General features: G+C 42.1%; 1 protein-coding gene across 1 annotated transcript; it reads right to left on the reverse strand.

Moving 5' to 3' along the window:
• Window positions 1-214: 214 nt before the first annotated feature.
• casp2 (caspase 2, apoptosis-related cysteine peptidase) lies at window positions 215-23,550 on the reverse strand. The gene is given in 15 exon segments (XM_080737890.1): window positions 215-5,747; window positions 6,171-6,211; window positions 6,214-6,255; window positions 6,258-6,278; window positions 7,041-7,097; window positions 7,100-7,145; window positions 7,147-7,229; window positions 9,372-9,462; window positions 12,785-12,913; window positions 13,994-14,176; window positions 14,947-15,038; window positions 16,734-16,803; window positions 20,985-21,155; window positions 22,076-22,226; window positions 23,413-23,550. Coding segments are annotated over 14 exon segments (1,311 nt in total). The 5' UTR covers window position 22,226; window positions 23,413-23,550; the 3' UTR covers window positions 215-5,612.
• Window positions 23,551-24,947: the final 1,397 nt, after the last annotated feature.

A 24,947-nucleotide genomic window follows, 5' to 3' on the forward strand; every position in this document is an offset into this window, starting at 1 on the left:
CGCGGACACACACACACACACACACACACACACACACACACACACACACACACACACACACACACACACACACACACACACACACACACACACACACACACACACACACACACACACACACACACACACACACACATAAAAAAAACTGCATTTTGTTTCTTTAAAAAACAGAGGGCTGTTTATTGTATAGTACAACATTTGGCAGTCATTGTTATTGACAGAAACAGAATCTCTTTTTGCCCCCTATGCTGTGCCTCTCCATAACTTGGCAGTGAACCTGACCCTTCCTCCTGCACACAAGGGGAGTTCTCCTGTCATACTGCACTAGATGCCCCTTCACACAATTTCTCCTTTTTGGTCACAATCAAGACTCTAAATGCTTTGTTCAGACTGCAGGCAAATCAGATTTCTTCTCATATACCATCTTTAGGATTGACTATCGACACTTGTGATCACTGCAAGGGATTTGTGTATTCAGACATCATCAACCTACAGTATCTCCAATGGTTGCTGTGCTAACGATAGGCATGAATAATACTTAACTTATACTCCTTTGTATGATGCAGTCGCCACAAATAGCAGATCTACAAGCTCACAACACGTCGCAACACATTGTGAGCTTGTAGATCTGTCAGCTTCTGCGAGCGACACCGTTGAACAACGCAGTATAAATCAGGCGACTGAGTATCCTCCTGAGTGTCTTTAGAAATCGGATTTTAATCTCATTTCAAACCAGCCTTGATAAAAACCAATCTGACTCCCATCTGGATAAGCCAAAAAATCGGATTAGAGCTGCCAGTCTGAATATAGCCTTAGACGAGTGTACCTGCCCTCCTAAGGCAAACAGCAGCAACAGTTTTTTTGTGCATTTAAACAACAAAATGTTTTAATTTAACACAGAAATACCTCCTGTAATGTTTACCTTTTCGGCAAAATAAGTGACTGGGATTTTTATGTCATATCAATTAGGGATGCACTTTGTTAAGAAAAGAGGGGGAAAAAAAGGAAAACCGATAGCCGACGCTGCCAAGCCGGGAGGCATTGGGTACCATTTTTAATAGTCTTTGGTATGACTCGGCTGGGGATTGAACCTCGACCTCCCAGCCTAAATTACAAGATCACTGAGCTGGTGCCAGTCATAGTGTGCGGTACGCAACAGCCAATAAAAGCCAGCATATTGATTCAGATTTTAAAAAGAATGTTGCAAAATATGTTTTTATTCTGTTTAAAGTCTTTGAAATGAAAATCCCTTAGCAGTCGCAGCTTGTGAACTTTCTCAAGTGCTCAAGGTTCTCATGTGTATAGGGCAGCTTGCTAACGTGATGGCTGCCTGCAGCCGCCAGGTTTTTGGGGGGAAAAAAGCACCTTCCCCGACAAGCTGTTTAAATTATAATGTGTAAATTAAATTGTTGTTTTTTTTTCTGAAAAGAAATACAATCGTTTGGGCAGGACAGGAGGAGACGCTTAAAGGTTTCGGACTTATATGAGATACTTAAAGTGTGGTTCCTGTGGAAATAAGCCTCGGCTTTCTAGGATCTCCTTTTAGTTGACCTTGTACCAGTGATTTGTACTGTCATGAAACTGTACTTTTTTCTATTGCAAACTTCTAATAAATTCTTCAATCAATCAATCAAACAAACATGTGCTGCTCTTTGCCTTCGCAGGGCAGACAAAGCTGATGCAGGAGAGTACAAACTTTAACTACTGTATTTATGTAGCACCTCACCCACACTGCTACTGGATGCTTCAGTAATCAATACTGTTCCAACCGTAATCCCCTTCTTCTTCTTCACTACTACAACACTGTTGTAACCAAACACACCCAGGCCTGGGCAGGGCTTTTCTTAGAAACATCGATCAGTAATCACATGGGCCGTGAGCCACAGCTTTCTGTCTCTCTGTCAAACTGTCAAAGCAACCCAGTTTACTATATAATATACTGTACATGATATCATCTTTTTTCTCACACGGCACAGACTGTTTGCATGTAAAAAAAAAACAAAAAAAAAAAAACATTTTATACATTTTAGTCAAGTCTCCTTTGTAAAAAAGGGATTTCTATCTCAACTGGATTTCCTGGAAAAAGAAATGTAAAACAATAACAAAACAAAACAAAGAAACATGGGAAGACCAGTGAAAACACTTTCTAGAACATGAAAGTTGTCGTCAATATTCTTTTGGGGTGCCAGGGGGCTCAGCCAGTTTGGTCAGTCACAAGGAATCCAACCAACTCCCTTCATGTCTCCTCTCTGTATCCTAGCTTATCTATCTTTCTGCTAAATAAAACATAAAATGAGATGAATTTTAACATTTGCCACATATGATGCCAATTATAAATATCCCGCTATAAATGTACTCTGCAAAATGATTGTTATTTAATCAGTTTAAACAACTGATCGTCCTAACACAGCAGAGCGACACAGTTAGGCCTGTCACAAGTATTACATAATTGTCCAATCGCAATTATTTGACACAATCGCAATATTTGACATAACAATAATTTTGTCATAATCATATTTTTTTTTTTTATATTTTCAAACATGTAATGTATTTGTCGACAACAAAAACACAAATCGTTAATCTGAATTATTTGAGTGACAATTAATCGTCATGTAAAATGTCATAATTGTGACAGCCCTAGACACAGCTAATGGTGGCTTTATCCCACAATGGTGGCTTATGCCAAAAACAGGCAATGGTGGCACGCCATCACATGACAAGGTATAAATCAGGCTCAACTGAGGAGTGGTGAGTGGGTGGGTGGGTAGAGGGCAGGTTCAGAGGTCATCCACACCAGGAGAAATACTGCTTTAGGAGTCAGAGTTAGCCTAAAGGTTAGAGTTCATACTGTGGGCCGTATGACCTCAGCACTAGCACCACATTCCCCTGGTGGACCACCACTACCTCCACCCTGGGAGGGGGGGCGTGGAAAAGAATATATCCTCCTTAAGCCTCGTTTATACTTCACCATACGACGGAGTAGGATGCCCAAAATAGCAGCTCACAGTAGGAATGGCACGATTATTGTGACCAAAGAAATTGCGATTTACGATATTATCGCGATAATCAAAATATCCCATTTAAGACATTTGGTCGAGAGTGAAAAAGACTGTATCAAGTACGTTATTTTCCAGGTCCGTTTTACCAATTATAGAGGGTTTTAGTGGTACCTGATATGCAGTTCAGCAAATAAAAGGTGAATTGATCCCAGTGCATGACAGAGGATAATTTCACGATTTGATTATCGAGTTTTTTAACACGATAAACGATAATAGCGATTATCGTCCCATCCCTCGCTGTGAGCTTGTATATCTGCTATTTTCCAGCAGACTCAGTGTGAAGTTTAAACATGGCTTTACTGGGTGGGTTGTGGTTAAAACAAAGCACGAGGGAAGAAGACCCCCAGATAGTGCTTTATTAGCTGCCTATTAAAAGGTAGGGCAACAGATAAAGGACATAAAGGACAAGTTTAATATCGGTTTTCTTTTTTCATGTCATTATATATGGAAATGACTTAAGAAGGTGACCCTGAAAGTTAACTGCACAGTGAAAATGACATCATGAGTGGAGGACGTGTAAAATGTCTAGTATTCAAAATATTTGCGATGCTCTGGAAGCCTCTCAAAAGGTTAGATTATATGTGTATGTAGATGATATAAATATCCTCATATTTGTTTATGGGGAGTTTAGTGAGGACAGACATCCTCCACTCGTTGAAATCACAACGACTGAATGATTGGAGCGGAGCAGATTTAGCTGTTCAAACGCCTTTACCAAACATTTATAAAAACCTATTTATTGTTTATGGGAATGCCAAATTATAACATACTGTCCTGTAAGCGCTGTTTTTTTCACATTATCTGAATAACCAGCATTTAAAAGTATCTGTTTCCCTGCCTATTAAGCCGCTGTCATCACATCTAAAGATATACTTCTCTGTGACGACTGTGTGAAATAGCTCTGATCTGCGCCCTGCACACCTACAGTAGGCTACTGCAGGCAGCGAGGCTGCTTCACAGCATACACAGTAACGGCGTTACTGGAAGAAGCACTATATGAATGAACCATGTTTGACTGAAATGATTATCACGGCTGTCAGGCAGAAGAAACCTTGTAATCTCCATATTTCACCCCCTTCTCTTTTGTTCATAAATTAAATTTATTTATTTATAAAGTATGTGCTTATAGATCGAAGGTAAAAAAGGTTAAGGGTTAGGTTAAGTCTGTCTGTCTGTATTAACCCATATTAATCTATATTCTGAAAGAAAGAGATTTTTTTTTGCTATATAGTAAGAAACATCTAAAATGACACAGATTCTTTACGGTTTTAAAAGGTATAACAGCGTATGAGCTTTCCCCTTTTTCTTAATGGGTTAACAAGGACTTGTGCCTAAGTAATAACACTGGATCAATTTGGAACATAGGTTCTTTTTTCCCCATTTCATGGAAAGTAATGGTTTTGGAGATACAAGGTTTCTGCCAGACAGCAGCAACATAAAATTATACAGCTATCAAATGCTGTAAAATAATATCACCTGTTTTATCTCTGTAACTCAGAGTAAACATGTGTGAAATACACTAAAAATAAAAATGTCTGGACACCTGTTACTTATAATGTTGTTGGAGCAACATTTCTGCGACAAACATGATAATACTCAACTCAATCACTGGATGATATACAAACTGAAGCTTATTCTAAGGTTGCACTAATGTTTATATAAAAGCCAAATGCTTTGAATGTAAAATAAGGAGTCCCCCCTCTCTTCTCTATGGCACACTCTACTGCCCCCCACTGGTTGGCTGTGGTAACGATATGGCTGCCAGTTACAAGCATGTATGTACAAATAAAGGGAATGGGACAGTCATTTGTATAAAAACCTTTTCATACAAAATAAAAGCAACAAAAATAGATCTGTGTACAAAATACATTTTTTAAGAAACACCAAGCACCCTGCATAGTAGGAAAACATAAGCCCCCCAAAACCTTTTCTGAGATTTCTGTCCCATTCGCTTGGAAGATGAACACATTTAAAAACCCACAACTAAACTGGCATAGATACACAAACACTTGAATACGCTTAGCTAATAAGGTGTTTGCAAATACATGGAGCACTTTCCATGTACATGTAGATTAACATAATCTTGTCGCATTTTGTGTTCCAAGATTTGTGTGTGCGTGTGTTTTTCTGTGTGTTGAGGTGAGCATTTGTACAGCAAATGTGAATGAATACATCCTCTGTAAGAAGGTGTCTGGAGTTGTAGCAGTTGGGGAATGTCTCTGTGTGCGTCAGGAAGTCAGTTGGAATGCACAAGTGTGTGCTTCATTCTTCAGTGGCGAAAATCCCAGGAATGGACTCTGTGTGTGTGTGTGTGTGTGTGTGTGTGTGTAACGTGTCCCCTTAGTAGTTGTTTGGGTTCCTGCCAAGTGCATTTACACATACCTGGAATTTGTCCTTTGCAGTTACCCATCCTAACTATTAGGAGCAGCGGGCAACTATGAAGAGCGCCCAGGGAGTGAGAGAGTGTGTGTGTGTGTGTGTGTGTGTGTGTGTGTGTGTGTGTGTGTGTGTGTGTGTGTGTGTGTGTGTGTGTGTGTGTGTGTGTGTACTGTATCAGTATTGGGGGAGGTACTTTGGGAACAGGTAGAGGTCTTTACAGAGGGAGCTGGTGAACTCAGACATCTCTTTGCAGCGGTGGTGATCTGTGCCGGGGGCGTAGCCTTCCCTCTCTTTGATGCGCCCGTTTACCTGGCCAGGTACAAACACACACAAAACACACACACACGCACGCAGGTTACGATTAAGACATTTAGTAGATGCTCTTATCCATAGATACTTACAAATCACAAGATCAGAGTAAACGATTAGAGTATGTGTGTGTGTGTGTGTGTGTGTGTGTGTGTGTGTGTGTGTGTGTGTGTACCAACTGTTATGGTTTTGCACTTTTCAAAAGAAAAAGGTCATTAAAGGTTTAATGAAAAAAATAAGTTAAAACTCAAAATTGGAAGCTAGAATTCATAGCCACCCAAAATACTATGCTTAGTGTATATACAGTAAAGTATACAATAAATTGACAAAGATGAAAACTAAGGACATTTTCTCTGGTTAGTTATTTACTTTTTTTTTTTTATTTTGTTTGCTCCCGTTTTGTGAAGAAGCAATTATTTGTACCTGCACCAGTATGTCGGCGATGTGCGTGTCTCTAGAGCGCAGCGCAGTGCTGTGTCCAGCTCCTGGATGTACCAGGATCCTCTCTGGTGTTTCTCATGGCCGCAGTGCCTGACAAGAGGTTACAATTAAATACACAATCCATACAATTCCATGCATTCTGGGGTGCCTGGTTTCTCAGCCAATTAGTGCGCTCACCATATCATCGCTGTTGGGCAGAAGAAACATGGTATCTCCATATTTACATTTATTTTGCATTTCTGATCAATTAATGTTAATAGGCCTTTAACTCCTTAAGCCCTATATTATACTTTGCCATACGACAGTGGCAAAAGCAGCGCAAATGGTCGGTCTAGTAGCTTACGTGTCCTGATATGACTACAAAATAACTACATTGGATCCATTAGAACGCAGGTTATTTTTTCCATTCCCTGAAAGAAACGCTTTGGACTTTTCACTGGACAGTGACGATATGCATTTTTTGCGAAGACTCGAGTTTGAATCCAACTCACATCATGTCTTGTTCTCTTGTCTGCCCTCGGTTTCCCATCTCTCTAACGCTGTCGTATCCAAACAAAGCGTAAAATGTCCAGCCCATTCCCCCCCAAAAATATAATTCTCTTGATTTATGCGCTCTTGTATTTTATTTCTTAAGCCTGGCACTTCTCTCTAATCTAATTGACAGATACAATCACAGAATATTGCCTAGACAGCCTTTTTTAGAAAATGGACATTTTTAAAACCGGATCCAAAAAATGCTTAAGATACAATGATACAGAGTATCTCTGGCCAATCATCCGTCCCTGGATATGCTACAACACAACATTTTAATTAAAAAAGAATGAAAATAAATCCACTCACAAATCTTCTGACCTTTGAGGGAGGCGAAGCCGCAGATCATGTCAGAGCGCTGGGGTAGTTTTATTCTGGGCCTCCTGTCTCCTGGCCCTGCCTGGAGGCTGGATCCCCTTCTCCCTCACCTCCCAGCGTCTCTCTGCTCACAGCTGGGAGAGCTGGTCCTGTCCGGGCCGTCCGTCTGCTCCACACCACAGTCCATCTCATCTAGAACATGGAGAGAACGGTTAACAAGTTCATCTGTTATTGTAGATCTGGGGAACGTGTGTGTTTATCAATTAAAGACGGAATATGGATCACTCAAATACTAAGGCATTACCAGTATGTTGATGAGGAGAGGGTAAAACATCCTCACACTGGTTTAAAGCTCCCAAAACATTTAATTAATGATCCGATCATGCATTTTTAGAATTTATTTTTATTATTTATTGTGTAGCAATAAATAAGCTTTCAGTTAAATATTGCCAATTAAAGAATATATGAATTCAAGATAGTTGCAGTTGCATTATTGCACAAGCCAAAACGCCAGTAATAAACATTCAGGATGGGAAATTAAGTTGTCCTTTTGGCTGGTCAATTCGAGATGACTACAGCAAGAAAGGTTAGTAGACCTTCAGTATATTTGAGATGTATGATGATCATGTTCCAGTGGTCTATCCAGATGTTTTAACACGTTTTCACAGTGTAACAACATCACTTTGAGACCGGGCCTGGGCTAGTTCTTCCTGTAACTTCTCTCCGTCTGTGTGTGTAGCCTGTGTGTGAGTGTAAGGGGGAGTTTAGCAGCTGCGCTGAAGCTTGAGAGATAAATATACTTCTACATACCACCACGCTGCATTACCGATCAGATTGGCTGAATTTACATGTCATCAGAATTCCCCGATCACATGCCAGTACCATGGCCGATCGATCGGATCAACTCTAGACTAGATCCAAGAGATCTTACAAGCCTTCTACAGATGCACCCGATGCATCACTGCCAGCATGTGAACTGCACTGCCTTCATCCAGGATGTACAAAGACCTAACCCTAAACAAATTAGGACTAATGGAATGTAGGATTTATGGGCAGTCCCTGTATAGATACATGTAACCATCAGTGAAGCCAGTAGGATTTATCAAGGACACTAGCAATCACAAAATACGGACTGTTTTAGCTGCTACCAACTGGCAAGCAGTTCCACATCCTTAACACATGGGAAGCCAAGGTTTCTAACATTTCTAGCTGTTGCTGCTGCCGCTGTTCACTCACGCTTTATTTTGAAGAGCCTCAGCTCGGAAGCTTCGTGCGTGTGCAGTGTGCACGTGAGTGTCCACTGACGATTGAGGAAGATAATCCATTTGTTTACAAACGCTCGCGAAACTAAAATCCAAACCGGGGCCGACCATGACGCGGTAAAGTGTCGCCGTGAAAACAATCAGATCTCTGCTTCCCTGGCGTTCTTTGCACCTCATTCATAGATAAAGCCCTTTTTATGTTTCAGCCTAGAATGGAAATCAATGCAGCCTAGTCGCGCCATTTTCTCTCTCTCTGCGAGCCACGGTATGAGTATGGACTAGGGTCATTCACAGGGCACACAGCATGCAGCAGCACGCTGTACTGTGCAGTTAACCTTTGTTGTCTCGTTGAGGAACGAGACAACTCCTTTTGGCAGAGTGACCCCTAGTGGCCTTATCTCGTTACTGAACGAGTTTGGCCCCTTGGGTGTTAAAGGACAACTTTGTTTTTTTTACAACATGGGTAAAATGTTTTCATTGCTTCGTTCTATTGTTTTATCACGTTTACCGTGCTAAAATATGGTGCATGCGTACGCATGGGGGCATGCATACAAGTGGCTAAATATGTCTTTTTAGTCACAGTAAACCAGCAGTTTCTTTATTGCTATTTACAATAAGTCACATCCAACCATGAAAGTTTGTGTTGTATCTTGGGAATAGGCTATTCTGTGTAAAATGACATATTTAGCCACTTGTACGCATGCCCCCAACCACTGAAATAAGAATCTCTAAAACAATAGAAAGAAGTAAATGAAATAATTACAATCTAAAATATGAACCCTTGTTGTAAAAACTAAAGTTGTCCTTTAAGACCTGCTGGGACGGTAACTTCCACCATGCAAGTTGAGGCAACTAGCTTTATGATCCACAGACACTAAAACACACACACACACACACACACACACACACACACACACACACACACACACACACACACACACACACACACACACACACACACACACACACACACACACACACACACACACACACACACACACACACACACACACACACGTGAAAACATCTTCACACACACTTGCTTCATTCATTGAAGATGGACATGCCTTACTCCTCTGCAGGCCTGAATGAAGAAACATCTTGGGTTTGTTCTGCAGCAGAGGACAGTGGGCGTTGTCAAAGGCCTCAAACACCCAGTCCAGCTGGAACAGACAGAGGGGCACAAACATGTGAGCCAAGTCACAAACTCTAACAAGACCTCCACATAGTATGGGTATATAATACGCCCTGGCCTCAACCATGTGCAAAGTTAAGAATTATTGAATGCTTTAACCAGAGAAAAATAGCAGATATACAAGCTCACAGCGCGGCACCGAGTGCCGCGCTGCGAGCTTGTAGATCTGCTATTTTGAAAAAGTCATGAAAATGTGTGTAAATCTTTGAATATATGTATTTTTAAAGCGAACGTTTGTAACTCAAATTTTGCTTCTGGGTGGTTCCTGGAACTAAATATTTTGAGATGGGGGTCCGTGGCCAAATACATATCATTTTGGGGGTCCTTCACATGAAAAGGTTTGAGAACCACTGACACAGTAGTCTCTCAAGAACAGACTAACTGAGCTCCAGTTAAGTGAAAAGGACCTTTTCTTTGACGATGGCTGGACAGATTGCTGACAGAGAAACATAGGTTTTTCAACAAATCTTAGAAGGATTCAAAAGACACTTATAGAATCGGGTAAAAATTCGAATTTTCACGATTTTTCAAAAATAGCAGATCTACAAGCTCGCAGCGCGGCACTCAGCTCGTATATCTGCTATTTTTCAATAGTTATAGCATAAAATAATGATACACAATAATGTGTACCCGTTCTGAATGGGTTAAAGGCAATGAGCCATTGTTATCTGACAGAAATCTATATGCATTTTCCTGTTATTTCTGACCTCTTGGATAAACTAAAATGTCTATTATTTAGCAATTAAAAGGATAAAGAATATATTAGAAGTAGAACATTAGAAGGAGGGAGGGGAGTGAATCAGAGAGAGGGGAGCATAATGCCATAAATAAACCATTCGATGGGACAATGTGATTGGCAACAATCCTAGTGACTTAGAGTAGATGACATTATTGGGGGTTAGCTAAAACCCTCTTTGGGGGGCACCAAAAAGGAAAATCCCTGATCCAAAAGGTATTCGGAAACAACATTCTTTTATTGCATGTCATGTCATGTCATGTCATGTCCTTTGCCAAAGTAGTGTGAGATTGCATCACGTCATGATAGTGCCTGCTGGAGCCTGGCAGATAGGGAGAGGCACTGCATGGTTGCTGTCCTGGATGTGGTGGTTCTCCAGCCGGGTGGAATGCATCGGTTGAAGTACTTTAAAACCCATTTAGAACGGGTACACATTATTGTGTATCATTATTTTATGCTTTAACTATTGAAAAATAGCAGATGCTCACAGCGAGTGCCGTGCTGCGAGCTTGTAGATCTGCTATTTTTGAAAAATCATGAAAATTAGAATTTTGACCTGATTCTATAAGTGTCTTTTGAATCCTTCTAAGGTTTTTTGAGAAACCTATGTCAGCAATCTGGCTAAAGAAAAGGTCCTTTTCACTTAACTGGAGCTCAGTTAGTCTGTTCTTGAGAGACTGCTATGTCAGTGGTTCTCAAACCTTTTCATGTGAAGGACGCCCAAAATGATATGTATTTGGCCACGGACCCCCCATCTCAAAATATCTAGTTCCAGGGACCACCCAGAAGCAAAATTTGATTTACAAACGTTTGCTTTGAAAATACATATATTCAAAGATTTGCACACATTTTCACGACTTTAAAAAAAATAGCAGATCTACAAGCTCGCCGCGCTGTGAGCTTGTATATCTGCTATTTTTCAATAGTTAAAGCATCCAATAATTTTAGGCCTAAATGGGTTAAGAGGCAGCAACAAGTCTGACGAGTGTTTCTGTACCCGTTTGATGTGCCCCGTCTCGTAAACAGTTTCGTCGGCTATGTAAACGTCTTGTTATTGTCTTAATGGATGAGTATCAAGGGTTTCCCGGCTAAAACAATTCTTGCATTGTCGGATTTGGAGGATGCAGTCCCATTCTCCTTCACAGGTGAGAGTATCCAATTGTTATGCTATGTTTAGTAGCAGTTAATATTACAGTCAGTGTACTGGTATATCCACTGACTGAGCACCATTTCCTCTGCTTATAATCCTGGATAGTGGGTGGGAGCTGTTGTGAATGATGTCTTACAGCTCATTCTGAACAGCCAATGTGCCCTCCGAGGGTCATTCTTAACTGTTATTTATTGCGGAAACTAAAGTTGCAATATGCAATAGTCTCTGTGATATATTATGCTGCTCATTGGCCAACAGTAGAAGACCGCATCAGCAGTAGAGAAAGATATATGTATATTGGAGGGGGGAAAAAAACATAATACCACAGCAGTAGACAGCTCCCAATTGTGGATGTATGTAATAAAGCTATTTTAAGTTAATTAAATTAAATTAATTCATTTCAAAATGTATTATGCAAATCTTTTTCATGTTGCATCTTTGAAATACTAATTTACCCAGCAGTCTGCAGTAAAGTAAATAAATTGTGTTTCCATGACAATCAATCACTTTGAATGAAAACAGTTCCCACTATCCACTATCCAGGATTATAGCACTATTCCATACACACAGGAAAATAAAGGAATGCGCCGTTCATTCATCACCGCCACCGACAGCGTTTTGCCATCCAACCTGGGAGACTCAACCTTGGGGTTGCTGTGCGACGGGGGCTTACATACGCTTGTTTTTAACGAGTTCTGTCTCAGTATAATTTCTGGCTGGCCTGCAGCAGAGGATGCACGCAACTTAGCGAGATGGCAGTGGAAAACGCTCCTCTTCCATTCCATCCATCTTTTCTGCTCTGACCGCAACTCAAATTAAACACAGAAACACAGTGTTTTCCTCTCCTGCTTCCCTCCTCGGTCTGACCGGCTGGTTGTACCAAAGCAGGTGCGTGCATTCATTACGTGAACACATCATAGCCAGTTCAACCTTGTATCACATGGAATTACATTTTGGTAGTATGATGGCTATAGCGTGATAACATTTGGAGCAAGTTTGTCTAATAATAACTTGTTTCCATCATCATTTGCTGGCAGGGAAAGAGGAGCGGCAAGATAATGTTGGCAGAAACAGACAGTCCAACAGACACGGCAACAACAGACAGACCCTGACAATACAGACGTACAGTAACCACAGCAGCAGTATGGCACTGAAACATGAATGGAAATTGACTTTGTTTTATATCATATGAAACGTTCATAATAAACCTTTATGTTGAGATAAGAATAGTCTCTTTGTTTTTGTTTTTAACACAGGCCTAAGTGGTCCCCAAAGGATGAGGAGAGTCATGCAAAAGATTTGACAAAAGCTGCCCTAAGTCACAGCACACCTGTGTGCGCGCACGCACACGCGCACGCACGCACACACACACACACACACACACACACACACACACACACTCACCGGCAACAGCTGTCCATCTGTTCCGTAGATAGCACCTTCTACTCCATGTGAGAGCAGACACACCACACAGCTGTCCATGGTCCTGTGCTCCTGACGTCGACGAAACTGCTCAATGCATGCCCGCATGTCCTGGACGGATACACAGAAAATAACTCAACACAGGCAACAGCAAATCAAAGATATTGTTGCATAGATGTCCAACTAATGTACATCTTTAATAATGTCTTTGAGGGGACATCAAATGCAATTTTTTATTAAAAATACTTTAAAATTACTGCTTGCCCAACCTAAGCCTATTTTGTACAAATTGTAACTAGGAACCCTAACATCCCCCATTTTGTCCTTGAGTTTTTTCCCCCCGTGTATACAGGGACAGGTGTGCACGGCACGCACACACACACACAGCACTACCTATTCTTTAATTTCCCCACACACAGAGAGATATTTCTTAACCACTGCTTCTCAACAGGGTTACTTGAGGGGTTTCGCAGCTAAATCACTGATAGTAACAACCAAACGGAGCCTTGCAGGTCTGTAAGTCTGCGAGTGTATAAAAGGAAATCAATTTCTCTCACAGTTAAATTAACACAGGACTTGAGTAGACTGGGGTCCCAGAGATAGCATCAATGCCTGAGCAATTAGCACCGTCTTTATAACAGGCCAGCAGGCAGGACCCTGTGAATCTCCTCCATTCATTACATCCTCGTTCTGCGTCCACAAACTAAACCACTTCACTAACAACACTGCAGGGAATCTGTAGCAACCCAACAGATGTGTGTGTGTGTGTGTGTGTGTGTGTGTGTGTGTGTGTGTGTGTGTGTGTGTGTGTGTGTGTGTGCGCGCGTGTGCGCGTGTGTGTGTGTTTGAGAGTGAGGGATGATGTGTTTGTTTGTCACTTGGATGTGGCTGGAAGCAGGCAATCACTGTACAAAAGAACATCTGTGTGAATGTCAACAGAAATGGCAAGCTTTTGTGCGTGAGTGTAAGTGTGTGTGTGTGTGTGTGTGTGTGTGTGTGTGTGTGTGTGTGTGTGTGTGTGTGTGTGTGTGTGGGGGGGGGGGGGGGGGGGCTTAGCATTGTGTATGCATTTGTTCGTGTAGTTGTTTCCATTCACATGCATGTGTATCTGTGTATGTGTGCATATATGGTTTGTGTTGGTCTCCTTTTGTGCGTGCGTGCATGTACACTATGTATGCGAGCGTGTGTTACCTGAGCAGGGAGGTTTCTCTTGACGATGACCACATAGTCCAGCTCTGTGAACACCTTCCTGAGGACCTCCTCGTCCACCTCGCCTCCCTTCCTGGAGTCCAGTTCGGGGGCGGCGAGGGGGTCAAAGGTCACGTTGCTGATCACCATGGCGAAGCCCCGCGGTGACGACGCCATTCTATAGGACTGGGGACAATACCGAGGGGGAGCAGGGAGAGAGAAAGAGAAGGGAGACCATCTTCCATTCTACTTTCATCTGTAAATCATATCTCCCTCCTCATGTGCTGCTCTTATTCGAGTTTTATACTGTTTACTTTGAATAACGTCTCCTTCCTCTCGCACTAATCTACTGGAATGCATACGGTATCAGCTAAATGCGTAAAATGAGAACAGTAACAAGCGGAACAGGGACCAGCATTAGCTGATAGCAAGACCCTAGTTATCATGAGATTTAATCTTTTAAATACATTTTATATTTTAAAATATCAGTTTCTTCTGTCTATTTGTCATGTAGCTCTACGTCTAGGTATGTCATAGCCAGACCTACAGATAGAATGTTTCTCCATACATAGGAATGTCTTCATTCACGTGCTAAGTTTGCCTCTTATCAGAAAATCCTTTTCATAGACTCTGCTGATCCTAGTAGTACAGGGAGAAATAAATCTATGAGAAAAATCATTCTAACAGCCTTGCTGAACCTATAGTACGGATTAGTGATCAGTAATGACAGACAAGCACTTTGAGCAGTCTTCTTTGCAACCTACATTATATACAGTAGATAGAGACTCCGCTTATCAGTGCAGGTACAAATAGTTGATAAAAGTGCATGGGTTTTTCACTAGAGTTCCTGTGACACCCGTGACCTTGTTTGGAGGAGCATAAGGGCCACGGGCCCAAAAATAGCCTGCTTGTTGTTTGCATTGACGTCATCCAGTGGGAGTGAGGTGGTGTTTTACCTGCTGGTAGTGAGTGAGGTAGAAGTCGTGGGAGCAGGCCTGCACAGGAGTGCTGATGGGGCTGTCAGCATCCAGACTCATCTCCATGGACTCTGGAACACACACACACACACACACACACACACACACACACACACACGATCAGGGGTGTCGCACCGAATTTTGAGCCCTGGGTACGAGGATTCACTGCGGGCCCTGGGAACGCATTATTATTACGCATTATTTTGTGCTTTAACTATTGAAAAATAGCAGATATACAGGCTCACAGCGCGCCACCGAGTGCCGCGTTACAAGCTTGTAGATCTGCTATTTTTGAAAAATCGTGACATTTTGTGCAAGTTTTTGAATGTTTCAAAACCCTTCATAGGTTTTTTTAAAAACCTATGTTTCTACGTCAGTGGTGCTCAAAATATTTAGTTCCAGGGACCCCCCAGAAGCTAAATTTGAGTTACAAAAGTTTGCTTAAAAAATACATATATTCAAAGATTTGCACACATTTTCACGACTTTTCAAAAATAGCAAGATATACAAGCTGTCTGCTATTTTTCAATAGCTAAAGTATAAAATAATTAAGGCCCCTCCACCTTGGGCCCTGGTAACCCAGTCCCACTTCCCCCCCCTCTTGTGACGCCCCTGCACACGATCTTTGTTACACGCTGCTCTGCATGTCTGCTCCCATTACAATACTGGACCCCATCCAGAATGTCTCAACCACCAGAGAGAGCCATTCAAGGCTTAAATGTTTCTGTAACGTTTGCAGGTTGTTGTGTGGTAATCGGAGCCACTGGTATGACAACAACCTTTGTATGAGAGCTGTGAGAGAGTGAGTGAGTTGAGTGAGTCACTGTCGGGGCGTGGCGCTTGCAAAGAGCTACCACTCTGCCACTTCTCACACCGATACGGTTATATCACACGGAACACTTGACACGCCTGTCCCTGACAACAGTTAAGCCTGATTTATACTTTGTCGTACGACAGGGCATAAATTAGGCATTAGTGACAGGAAAATACCTGTCAAGCATTCCACAGGGTTCCCACATATCTTTACCATTTAATTTCCAAAACTTTTCCAAAACTTTTCCAGAATATTTAACCCGATTTCCAGGACTATATAACAATAATTCAGCTCAATAACGAGTCGCTTACTCCTATGCGCAATGCCCAAAGACAGGTAGTCTATGCCAGTGGTTCTCAACCTTTTCAGGCCGTGACCCCCGAAATAATCATATTTGAAGAGAGTTGAGGAATAACACGGTTTTATTGTGAAAATAGACGATCTATATACTCACAACGCCTCAGCATGTAGATCTGCTATTTTCACAATTTCTGCCTCAATATTTGACAATTTGGCCAATGTTTAATTTGTCATTTCAGTATTAACAAAATCAATAACGAAAGACAATGCATAGTTATTTACTTTTCCAGTACTGGAAAAATATTTTTCGAATTTCAAAATATTTCCAGGAATTTCATGACCGTGGGAACCCTGATTCCAGGTCCCAAAAGGAACTGTGTTGCTTGTATGTATGATGGGGGGGAAAGCATTTTCATTATTATACCCAAAAATGTTTTTGGAGCATTGCCCTAGTTTACACCTCTGGGAAAGCAAATTAACTCAACCCACCCTTCTCTTTAAAACAGGACGTTGAAAGCAACACTTCCCCCAGACCTCACACTCATTACTCAGTCTCCAAGGAGACAAGAGAAAAATATTGTGAGCAAAAAATAAATAGTGATCTAGAGGGCTTTTGATGTTGAATGCTGGCCTCAGTGCATCAAACACTCACCATGTGTCCTGGGTCTCTTAGCAGCAATTACTTCTTCAGTGGGGAAAGGGAGGGACGATTCCACAAACCTCTGAAATTCAAAAATCACACATGCATTAATTAGACTGAATTACACTGGGGGAAAAACACACAAGTATGAGTGATAGTGGACGTCAATCATTTTTAATTTAACTTCTTTATTCACCACTCCCCTGTGGAGCCTCCTTTATTTACTGGTTATTGATAGACCCTGTTGGACTAAACGACTAGCAAAATGATGACCAGCTAATTAGTAACCTGTCAATCTGGTTAAACAGTTAACTCTTTAGTAAGGCTGTCACGATTATGACATTTTACATGACGATTAATTGTCACTCAAATAATTGCAATTAACTATTTTCGTTGACAATTACATGTTCGGCTTTTAGTCTTTGAAGTTGCACATGGCAGATATGACACAACCTTAAAACTCAAAGAAATTAATTACATAGTTGACAACTTTATATGTAAAAAATAACATTCATAGCGGAAATAGCCAATCTACAATCTGCTATTTCCACTATTTTTGAAAATGTTTGAAAATGCGATTATGTCAAATAATTGCGACGATTATGTAATAATTGTGACAGGCCTACTGTTTAATCAAAATTCTCTGTAGGTCCAAGTATGACTGTTATGTAGTATTAATGCCTAATTCAAAACAATATAAATTTAGCTTAAGTGGCAAATTATATATATTAAAATGTTTGTAAAGGTAGTATACCCACTAGTAACTCATTGCCCTGGAATGTGATTAAATCTGCGTGCTAACCTCAGGTTGATGTGGTTCGATAGTCTCACCTCCATCTCATCCTTTCCCGTCTGTCTGTCTACTTGAAGCCTGATTATACTTTGTTGTACAATGATGTCGCACACCAAAACACCAAGCTCTACTGTGGGCTATTTTTGTCACTCGACACCGTAGTACAGGGTTCCCCAATTAGTTTACCCCAAGGGCCGAATTATGTCTAGGGTACCAAGCCGAGGGCCACAACATTGCAGGGGGCGACGGTGGCGTTCTCACTACTCCAGCGACAGTTTTCGTCGTTGTCGAGTGAAAATCTTGTATGTCCAAAACCGTTCGTTTTGAATTTATAATTTTAAAAATGATTTAAACTAGTGAAAACAGCCGATCTACAAGCACACAGCGCCTCGCGGTGCGAGGCGTTGTGTGCTTGTAGATCTGCTGTTTTCACTACTTTTGTGCGACGGCCTTGTATGATTTGCAAAAGAACGTACAAATTTGGAGATACGAACAAGATTTCCACCCGACAACGACGATATACTAGTGTTGTTGCTGCTCTTATAGCACCATTATTACAGGGGTTGGTGGGGGCCAGACAGTAGCCCCCCGCGGGCCGCAAATGGCCCGCGGGCCGTCTATTGGGGAACCCTGCCGTAGTACAATGGAAGTTATACATTGTGTGCATGAGAGCTGTCTCTGAGAAAAGGCAGCTGTCGGTTGTACCATGGATAGGCAGGCCAGCCTGTCATTGAGCATGTCTACCTGTTCCTCTCTGACTGGTATTCACTGTATGGAGGAGAGCTGTATGACTGGACTGCAGTTTGTGAGGATATATGATCCTATAGCTCTCTCTGAATTATATGTGGCTTAAGGCCATTGTGTAGGGTTGGGGGGTGGGTCATTTCAGTTATAATGGATAACTTTTTGGATGAAGTGTTAAAATGACTTCAGGCAGTGCTGAAATAACAAATTCAACACTTCCTTTCCGGAGTTTAATATGCGAGTAGACGTGAGTGAAAGTGTGGAGGAAGAGACTACAATAAATATACCATGGATTCTTCAGTGTTACTGTTATGCAGAAGTGCTTCAGAATCATGTGTGGATTGAACCGCAAAACACTGATTTCAGATTGTTTTCCCTAACCTTGCTATCGTTATTCTATCGTTTTAGAGATTTTAATTATTTTAATGTGTTAATTATTTTGATTTCAGTGGCTGGGGGCATGAGTACAAGTGGCTAAATATGTCTTTTTACACAGATTAAGCCCATTCCCAAGATGCACCGCAATCTTTCATGGGCAGATGTGACTTCTGGGGTTACTGTAAAAAGCAATAAAGAAATTGCAGGCTTATTGTGTCTAAAAATACATATTTAGCCACTTGTACACATGCCCCCATGCGTACGCATGCCCCCACATTTTAGCACGCTAAACATGCTAAAACGATCGAACTAAGTAAATGAAAACATTTTAACTTTTCTCTAATTACAATCTAAAATATGAACCCTTGTAAAAAAACAAAGTTGTCCTTTAAAGTCTGTCATGGCAAAATAAAGTCTTGTTGTACTACAGCCAATGGTAACATGTCATTAGGTCGAACACCCTTTGGATCGACCACTAAAACCTAACCCTCACCCTAACCCTAACCTCAGTAACCTGCCGACGCTGTGCGACCCAAAGGGAGTTCGACCTATGGGACAGTCCCCCAGCCAATATGCAGTTGCAACTGATTAATGCAAAGGAAGCATGGAGGGAACCTGTTGCATTACGTGTCAGCAAAAATTTAGGTTTTTGCAATGTAGCGTATGAGGCATTTAGAATATTGAAAATACAAATCAGCGCTTTGAGGCCGCAGTTGTAAAGCACCCACCACCATGCACCCGGCTTTGTCAAGTGTCTACTGTCTACACAAACACAATTAACTTATCCCAGTATTAAGAATAGTAAACAGAAGTATATTTTTTTACTTTTTGGTATACCAAATGAGAATGATTACATAATCATAATATATATATAAACGGCATCCTAAGAAAGTTAAACTATGTATCATATTGTGAGGTCTCTACCGATTCCAGTCTATGTACTGTATACACTTGACTAAAATACATACTGTATGACTGATAGTGGATAGCAGTCCCAAATTATTTATAAACCTCTAGACAAATCAAATGAGTTCTTCCTACACTATGTCAGTTGGATAGGAGATTGTGACAACTAATATAAAAGGTTGTCTTAGTTTGTGCTCCAGCCTCATCTTATCTGGTGTCTGTATGACTGGCAGCCCTGTCTGACACTTTCTCAAGCAGAAACCTCTGAGGGGCTCCATTAGGTGACTAGACACTGGTAGTGTCCAAATGTGTCTGTTTCTTTGCTGGTGGAAACGTTTTGTCCGTCTAGTATTGATTTAAGCACTGCAAATTCTCTCTGTAGTACTCCACATGGCGTATGTTTATTGATGCGTATTGTTGCGTCTTATCTACATGAATTATGTGCATTGTGTGGGAATATAATGTATGCTGGTTGCACAAATTCCTTAGCCTCGCAACAGCCAGACTCTCCCAGGGGAGAGTCTGGGAGTCCTCCGTAGACAATGCATTACGCAATGACGTAGTTACTATACTTTGACTGACAGGTCCAGTCAGTAGTCATCAGCGCATCAAAACATCGTCGGGAGAACATCAAATACGTCTTTTCCAGACAGAAATTCCAAAGGTGCAAACTGTTGTTCGTTTTTAAGTTATGAGATGCCGTTGATTTCAGATAAAACTTCGCTTAATGCAGCTTTTATTTGCGATTTGTGAACTCGCATCGGACATGGGGTCCGCCATGTTTGTTGTCAAAATGCGAGAGCTAGCAGCAGCTCGACCAATCAGGAGCGGTGTGAGGCGGGTTCGCTCGAAATGCAGCCTTTTGATTGGAAATTGAGAACCAAATTCTAATAAAGAGGCTCGATGGGAGGGACACCAGACCGAGAAAGGAAGCACATTGGTGATGACGTAACTCGGGATGGCTTGCGAGGCTACAAATTCCTTGCAGCATTGGTTGCTCACTTTACACTGCAAGGATCAGAACAGAAAACGTCAAGAGTGTCGTTGCGTTGTCACTTTTCACGCATCAGTGATTGAAAACTAGGTAGCGGTGACGCATGTACAGTACGTTCTACTTCCTATCACAGCTGTTGCACTCGCTTTGTTTACATTCAGCCCGTTTACATGGAGACGCGAGGCGGAGCGTATTCAAAGATTTCCACTCTTTTATGTTGCCATTTTCTATAGAAACCGTCTCCGTCTAAATGGCGCCTTAGTTATATGATATGAGTGTGAGTCTGTCCTTTAAGAAAAAGAAATAAATCACACCATTAGAGTTTGCATTCTAATGGCTGATTTATACTTGATTGGGCACCGTGTAGCATACCCAAAATAGCAGCGCATGTTTGCATGCATGTTCACATGGGTGACATTTGTGGAGGAGGAATCACACACCAACTTACCTGGGTGTTCTTCTCTGTGCTGTCTCGCTCCGGGACCTGGGCCAGCAGGTCACACAGGTGTTGCTGTTCCGTTTCTCGGAGGGCACAGCAGAAGCTGCTGAACGCCCGCGGACCTCGCTTGGGGAGCAGGAAGAGTAAGCGCCAGTTACGCTTCTGAGAGGTTCTCTCAGCCTAGAGCAGAACAAGAGGTGACAGGTGAGAACAGAAAGCAATGTGAGATCATTTAAGACAGCCTGGTAGCTCAAACAACAAGTGCTGTGTTTAAGGAACGGCTAAGTCCATTTGCTTCTGATGTACATGGGTCCATTTATATCTGTACGCTGCAAGAAAACGCACGCACGCACGCACGCACGCACGCACACGCACACACACACACACACACACACACACACACACACACACACACACACACACACACACACACACAGTCTTTTCCCCAATACCAGCAGTTACTCACAGATATCTACAGTAAATAAAATAACGGGTGGCAATAGTTTGCGAGACGATACAATAGATTTGTCTGCCGTTTGTGTTAGTTGGTTATATGTTCTTGGTGCTTTGAGGAATCTCAACTGCAGGGATACAAATATAATAAATATATAATAAAACAGGCAGCCGGGACTTGCAAATTAAAAACTGTCTCAAGGTGTTGTGTTGACAGACACAGCTGTGAGTATTCTCGGACCAATCAGTAGTAGCAGCGTTATACATCACTGCTTTGGCCCCGCTTCGGCTTAGCAGAGCTCGGACAGACTCTTTTCGTACCACTTTAACACAAAAGGTGGCACAAGTGGGCGGAGTGTGTGTGTGTGGTATTAAAAAAAGGTCTTCGTTAAAAGTCACAAAATTGTAACTTGAGAAATGTGCAGAAACCCTGTATACACTAGTGTATGTTGGTTTGTTTACTGTTGAGCGAGAAAACAATGTTGCACATTAAGCTACTCATCTGGGAAAACGCCAAAATAATTTGGGGACCCCCATTGGGAACCACTTCTCTAGGGTAGAACTGTGGCACTGCTGGGATTACGCAATGGATTGTAAAAAGGCCACAAAGCTATATGCGCACGCGCAACACCTTGAATTGTACATACCAGAATACTCTCTGCCATGCTCTCTGTAAGAATGTCGTCTGCCTGCAGCGTTTGAATGAGCATTTCGTCGACCACCATCTCTCTGCAGAGGACAGTGGATCGCTTTCGGAGAGCAAGTCGGTCTCTCTCAAGCATCCCACACTCCAACATCCTGCACAGACAGACAGACAGAGACATATGATGACACTTGGTTATATCATGCTCACTGTGACAGTCAGCAGGAACAAAGGCCAAGTGTGGAATCTAATCTGAGAGAGAGTGAGCGAAGAGTCTTTCTTTCAGTGGAGGAGAGAAGTTGAGTTTCTTTAATAGCCCCCTAACACTGGACCTTTTGGTTGAATAATGTTCGTGTCTTTCCCAAGGGCGCAACAAGGTTCTTCTTTTAGTGCAGGGGTCTTTTCAGGCCAAGGACCCCTTAGCTGAGAGAGAGATGAAGCAGGAACATCGTTTGACAGCACAATCATCAGTGTATTTTGGATTCATGTCAATTTGTGTTTTCAGATATTTAACATGCACTTGAACCGTCAAAACTTAATAAACTTGACCTCTGTACTTAGTGTGCTCTTTTTCCCCTCTACACAAAAGCTCTTTGCAAAAAAATAGCCGATCTACAAGCTCACAGTGAGCTTGTAGATCTGCTATTTTTGGCTAAAGTTCTCAGAATATGGACACTATAGGGTTCAAGTGGTTAATATAAAAAAGGAGAAAACAAAAACGTTTCTATCACACAAAGATTTGGAGGACCTCCTGTAGTAACTCTGAGGACCCCCTAAGGGTCCCGGACCCCCTGTTGAAGATCCCTGTTTTAGTGTATGAAATGACATCAACATGCTTGGTCTCTCTCTCTCTCTCTCAACATTGACTGTTGGTTAACCCTGTTCAATCAATGACAGGTCCCATCCTGCCTACTTCCCTATCAAGCCAAATCAGTGTCATCACTGGTGACAGTGGCTCAATGTTTTAGACCTGCCTTGTCCACCACCACTGTCCAAATGTAAGAAAGACAGATGTTTCTTAGATTTCCCACCCTTTAATACCTCCTAAAACAGCACTGAGTACATGGCTTAAGTTGCCAAGCACTGCCTGCCTCACCCAATGAACGTTGGCTATGCAAAACAAAGAAAAAAACGATACAGCATGCAAAACAACTGACTAGCTGCACCCAGCTTGATCTCATCGAAACAAAAAAAGACAATACACTCACTGTCCAACATTTTATGTGAATGAGACTGGCTAATTACACATGCTAACTAGCTAGCTTAGCTGAATTCGTGTCCTAAGTAGCCTCTCCCTCTCAACGTACAATTTACCGAACCGCACAAGGTCCAAAAACCTACTTTCGAGCGTTCTTGTGTCTCCTCTGTGTTGTTAGAGCAAAAGGAGCGGGTATATTCCACACGGACTTGGCTGTATTTCACACCGTTTTATCACACATTAATAAACAACATCACGTCTGTTCTCCTCGCATTGCTTCCTTCCGCGGGGTATGCAGAGATAGAGTAGTAGAGTAGTGAGAGTGGAGGCGGGGCTAAGTGCACATTGTTTTGGACCTGAGCCAATGAGAGCGTGGGATAGCGTGACGGACGTTTCCCTTCGCCAATCAGTGGCGGTCAGCTTTTACAGTAGGTTCACGTACTGTAAAACAGTGGGCTCCATAGAGGATTTGAATTTGAAATTCATACCAGCCTCTCTATCAATAACTAACCAACTGATAAGAGGTGGCTGTAAGACAGGCACACACAGTTCTCTAGTAGTAAGTATTAAGCAACCAGGGGGGAGAGGGCTGGAGTCATAGAGTTATAAATTATAATAAGTATAATATATATATATATATATATATATATATATATATATATATATATATATTTGTGTGTGTGTGTGTGTGTGTGTGTGTGTGTGTGTGTGTGTGTGTGTGTGTGTGTGTGTGTGGCGGAGAGAGTCGCAGCACCAGCCTGAAGCCTCAAAAGTCATCCCTTTGGAATAATGGTTAAGATATTGGACTTTCATGCGGGAGACCCGGGTTCGAAGCCGGGTGGAGAGGTTCGGATCACCTCCGTTACATTGGTGCCGTGTCCCGGATCCGGGCTTCCCTGTAGGAGGAGGTCAAAGGGGGGTGAGTGTGTCGGAGAGAGTCGCAGCCCATGCAGCTTGAAGCCTCAAAAGTCTAGTATCTGCTCGCGTTCCATAGGGATGTCCCTTTGGAGTGATGGTTAAGATATTGGACTTTCACGTGGGAGACCCAGGTTCGAAGCCGGGTGGGGAGATTCGGATCACCTCCGTTACATATACGTGACATATACACACACACACACACACACACACACATATATATATATCCACAACTTTCCAACATCCCATCATGCATTGCGCAGAAGGCGAGTGGCATTTCCGGCGTCGCAGCCGAGTGTGATCTACAAGCTCACAATGGTTGCATCTGCGACGTGACGTGAGCTTGTATGTCTGCTGTTAACCGGAAGTGTCCCGCAAATAATGCTACAGTAAAGTCTTGCGGAAACAGGTGGATATATATTTACACACACACACACACACACACACACACACACACACACACACACATATATGTGTGTGTGTGTGTATATATGTGTGTGTGTGTGTGTGTGTGTGTGTGTGTGTGTGTGTGTAAGGGTTAGGGTTTGGTTTAGGCATAGTTTTACTGAGGTTAGGGTTTGGGTTAGGTTTAGGCATAGTGGTGTGTGTGTGTGTGTGTGTGTGTGTGTGTGTGTGTGTGTGTGTGTGTGTGTGTGTGTGTGTGCGTGCGCGTGCGTGCGTGCGTGCGTGCGTGTGTGCGTGAGAGAGAGCCTACACCCACCTAACATTCTTCACTCTCTTTCTAGCTCTCACTGTCAATCCC

This window comes from Nannobrachium achirus (assembly GCF_963921795.1).
Source record: "Nannobrachium achirus genome assembly, chromosome: 2".
In the NCBI taxonomy this organism is placed as follows: Eukaryota; Metazoa; Chordata; class Actinopteri; order Myctophiformes; family Myctophidae; genus Nannobrachium; species Nannobrachium achirus.